Below are 4,742 nucleotides of genomic sequence, written 5' to 3'. Positions count from 1 at the left end.
ATGGATCACTATTGGAGTCTGGACTTTGTAGGAGAGACACAGAGGAGACGAATTGTTGAATAAAGTCGTTATTTTTGTTTTCTTCGCGTACAAAAAGTATTCTGGTCGCTTCATAACGTTACGGTTGAACCACTGTTGGCAGATGGATTATTCTGACGATGTCTTTCATACTTTTCTGGACCTTGACAGTGTAATTTACTTGGCAGTCAATGGGACAGTCACAAGCCTCCCGGTTTTCATCCAAAATATCTTAAATTGTGTTCCGAAGACGAACAAAGCTTTTACGGGTTTGGAACGACATGGGGGTAAGTGATTAATGACAACATTTTCATTTTGGGGTGGAGTATCCCTTTAAGTCCTTACTCTGATTATTGCAAATAATCGCATTACGCGTGCACATGTAAACGTAGTCACTGACACTCGGCTCTCGGTTCGGTACCTGGACGATCTTCTTGTCTGACATCCCAGCAACAAACAGGCTTTGTTTGTCCTCATCCGGGTTGAACTTCACGCAGTAGGGAACCTTCCTGTTGGTGAAGCGGGCGATGCACTGACCTGAATAGGACAATATTTTGCCGAGATACAACTATTTGAAAATATGGAATCTGAGGGTGCAAAAAAATCTAAATATTGAGAAAATCATCTTTAAAGTTGTCCAAATGAAGTTCTTAGCAATGCATATTACTAATCAAAAATTAAGTTGTGATATATTTATGGTAAGAAATTTACAAAATATCTTCATGGAACATGATCTTTACTTAATATCCTAATGATTTTTGGCATAAAAGAAAAATTGATAATTTTGACCCATACAATGTATTGTTGGCTATTGCTACAAATATCCCCCAGCGACTTAACACTGCTTTTGTGCTACAGGGACACATATAAAAGGCTGAATCCATCTGGGATCTGTTGTTGTGTTTGTGTGAAGCTCTCACCCGTCTCGGAGTCCCAGAGTTTGAGATATCTGTCGTAAGCGGCGCTCAGGAACTGTGTGCCAGTGTTGTTGAAGCAAACGTCACGCACGGCTTTACTGTGACCTACAGAGACACCAGACATCAGTCAGATCCGCATCCACACTCATGTTCAAAGGATTCTCTCAATGCTTTTGAAAAAGAATTCTCTTATGCTCACTAAAGCTGCATTTATTTAATCAAATGTACAATAAAAACAGTAATTATTATAGTAGTAATTATTATTTTGCTATTTTAGATCACATAATAATAATAATTATCTAACAGACTGTTTTACATTCTTGTATTTTTGCATGATAATTACTATAATAATAATAATAATAATAATTATGTAATATTATATTGCTCTAAAGACTGTTTCTTGTATTTCTGCATAATAATAATAATAATAATAATAACAAATTATTTAAATTATTTTACTATTTTAGATTGCATAATAATATTATATCATTTATTATTATTATTATTACTTAATTAATATTATTTTGCAATTTTAGATTGTATAATATTATTATATTATTCTAACAGCCTGGTTTTAATTTTATTTTTATTTTTTTATCATTTTTTCCCCATTTTAGATCGCATTCAGGTTCATAGATGCTCTACTAAAACAAACTTCAAGTGTAAGGCATAAAATATATGATTGAGTCCAGAACACCATGTTTTCAGTCTCAGTTTCACGATGGTCTAATGAAGCTGAATGAATGAAACATGAGTGAGATACTGAGCTCTGACGTCTCATGAATCTCGTTCAGCTCTTCTCCTGTGTGTCTCCTGACGAGACACAGGAGAATCATCACTCGCATCTCTCTCAGAGTCATTCAAGCACATCACTCAGACAGAGAGCGTCTGTAATAGGGCTGGGTAAAAAATATCAATATCTCGATATTGATATTGATAGATTCTCATTTTTACGGAACGATATCGATTCTTAAATCTCAAGAATCGATTAGTCTAGCCTGTTTTCAGTTAATGGATGGAAGATTGAAGGGCACTTCCCATGCAATAAATCGCAATAAGCATTGCGCTTTGGTCCTTTTAATATGAAACAAAGTCTCAGATTTCAAATTCTGTCCATTGTATTGCAGTATTCAAACAATAAATGCCGTTTTGGCGCTGTTTAATGTGGAGTGACAGATCGCTGTGGCATCTCCTCCACTTTATTACTAGTTATAGCACAAAATAAACATGACTAAACATCCGAAGGTAAGTTAAAAGAAAGACACAACTTTACAATCCGTATACTGTCTCGTGTAATCGCTCAATCAGTGTTTCTGCCGCGCAAAGACATCAATATAACGTCTTGTAAACAATGTCACTTAACATTTACCTCAGAAAAAACATATTCGGTGACCATAAACTCCTTAGTCAGAAAGAAAAATAAACTGTAGAGAGAGGCATTTTGCTAAATATATGCACAATATAACATTCATTATAAATTTTACTGTTCATAAATTAAACTTCAATGTTTAATTTATCTTTGAATAAATCCATCAAGTTTTATGACAGCCACCATTATGTTTATATTTAAAAAAAACTGAATTGAAGTAGAAATATTATTATGTAATTGTAACTTTATTATTTTAAAAACTTCATTAAATGTAATTTTAACAAATCAGTCAATTTTAACCTTCAACATTATAGTAATGTAGTACCAACTGACTCATGTATATTTTACAGCATTAGTTGAGAGATTTTTTTTCCTTGAGAAAATTTGGCATGTAATGTACCTGATATATATCCAAAATAATCGATATTGAATCTAATCGAATTGCAATCTTGTGAATGAGAATCGAATCGTGAAATTTGTGTCAAAACCCAGCTCTAGTCTGTAATGAACTGTGTGTGACTCTTCGTCTCCGGCTAAACCAGACCAGAGCAGAGAAAAATGACAAGACTCACCAATAAACGTCCGCGCACATCTCCTGTCATTATAAACCTCCCACAACTACAAGAGAAGACAAAAACAAAATCAGCACATACTGATACATATACAGGTAGCTGTCAAACAACATGGAGATACACTCTTCAAATGCATATCAATGTATAAAGAAAAGTATCTTTCAGATGCTGTAACTGGTCTTAAAACCTGCTTGCATATTGTTATTATTAATATTACACAATAATTAGAAAGAATTAGACAAATATTTAAAAGTCAGAGTAAAACAGTGTATCGACAACTACAATAGTGACAGTAATAATTATTATAATAATGTTTTACTCTAACAGACCGTTTTAAATTATTGTATTTTTGTATAATAATTATTATATTCATATTAATCATATTAATATTTTATTATTCTAGCAGACTGTGTTAAATCACTGTATTTTTGCACAATAATAATTATTATTACTATTACTATCATCATCATCATGATTTTGTTTTATTCTAACTTTTTACATTTATTTTTCATTTTTACATCATTTACATTACGTTTAAATTTTCATTTTATTTTTTTAATTATATGAATATATTACATTAATATTAATTATATTAATAATATTATATTAATCTAAAGATATTTTATATTATCCTATTTTTGCATTATCATCATAATATTAACAACAATAATAATTAGCATTTTGTTTTATTCTAACAGTCTGTATAAGTTCTCGTATTATTATTAATAATTTTATTACATTAATAGTTATTAACAACAACAACAACAGTACAATAATAATAATAATAATAATAAATATGACTTTTTGTTTCATTCTAACAGACTGTATTAAATGCTTGTATAATAATAATTATTATTATTTCCATTATTTATTACATTAATAGTTATTAACAATAACAACAACAGCAGCACAATACAATAATAAATGACTTTTGTTTTACCAACAGATTGCATTAAATGCTTGTAAAATAAGAATTATTATTATTATTATTATTACAACTATTATATTATTAGACGAAAAGACTATTATACGTGACCCTGGAGCAAGCAGTCATAAGCAGCACAGGTATATTTGTAGCAATAGCCAACAATACATTGTATGGGTCAAAATTATAGATTTTTCTTTTATGCCAAAAATCATTAGGATATTAAGTAAAGATCATGTTCCATGAAGATATTTTGTAAATATCCTACCGTAAATATATCAACTTAATTTTTGATTAGTAATATGCATTGCTAAGAACTTCATTTGGACAACTTTAAAGATGATTTTCTCAATATTTAGATTTTTTTGCTCCCTCAGATTCCAGATTTTCAAATAGTTGTATCTCGACCAAATATTGTCCTATCCTAACAAACCATACATCAATTGAAAGATTATTTATTCAGCTTTCAGATGATGTATAAATCTCAATTTCGAAAAATTGACCCTTATGACTGGTTTTGTGCTCCAGGGTCACATATAGACTATTCTTATTATTTAAGAATTAGAAAAAAAACATTTTTAAACAGTCTTAGACGAAGTAAAGAACAGTTTTACGTAACAGGTCATAACAAGTGTAACACTGTAATAAGTGCAAACTTCTCTGAGCGACAAGCTGAGTGTTTGAGCTGAAGATCTCACCTTGATCTTACAGTCCATGGAGCAGGAGAGCAGGAGATGAGCAGACACCGGGAACAGACGGATGGCGCTGACGCCCTGCAGACAGGAGACCAGAGTCAGTGAGTGTGTGTGTGTGAGTGAGTGAGTGAGTGAGTGAGTGAGTGAGTGAGTGAGTGAGTGAGTGAGTGAGTGAGTGAGTGAGTGTGTGTGTGTGAGTGAGTGTGAGTGAGTGAGAGTCAGTGAGTGTGTGTGTGTGTGTGTGTG

General features: G+C 31.8%; 1 protein-coding gene across 1 annotated transcript in view; it reads right to left on the bottom strand.

Annotated features, from left to right (window-relative positions):
* The window catches only part of LOC107738889 (pre-mRNA-processing factor 17-like), a 19,759-nt gene that overhangs the window by 13,376 nt on the left and 1,641 nt on the right, over positions 1-4,742 (bottom strand). Inside the window, exons 2-5 of the mRNA XM_016550792.1 lie at positions 4,500-4,595; positions 2,877-2,922; positions 939-1,040; positions 440-555 (exon numbers count right to left, since the gene is read on the bottom strand). Coding sequence (XP_016406278.1) covers positions 440-555; positions 939-1,040; positions 2,877-2,922; positions 4,500-4,595 — 360 coding nt within the window. The remainder of the gene's footprint in view (positions 1-439; positions 556-938; positions 1,041-2,876; positions 2,923-4,499; positions 4,596-4,742) is intronic.

Source organism: Sinocyclocheilus rhinocerous, unplaced genomic scaffold (assembly GCF_001515625.1).
Source record: "Sinocyclocheilus rhinocerous isolate Xijiao unplaced genomic scaffold, SAMN03320098_v1.1 scaffold2420, whole genome shotgun sequence".
NCBI classification, from domain to species: Eukaryota; Metazoa; Chordata; class Actinopteri; order Cypriniformes; family Cyprinidae; genus Sinocyclocheilus; species Sinocyclocheilus rhinocerous.
Note: the sequence above shows the minus strand (reverse complement) of the source record. Positions and strands in the feature narration are given on the sequence as shown.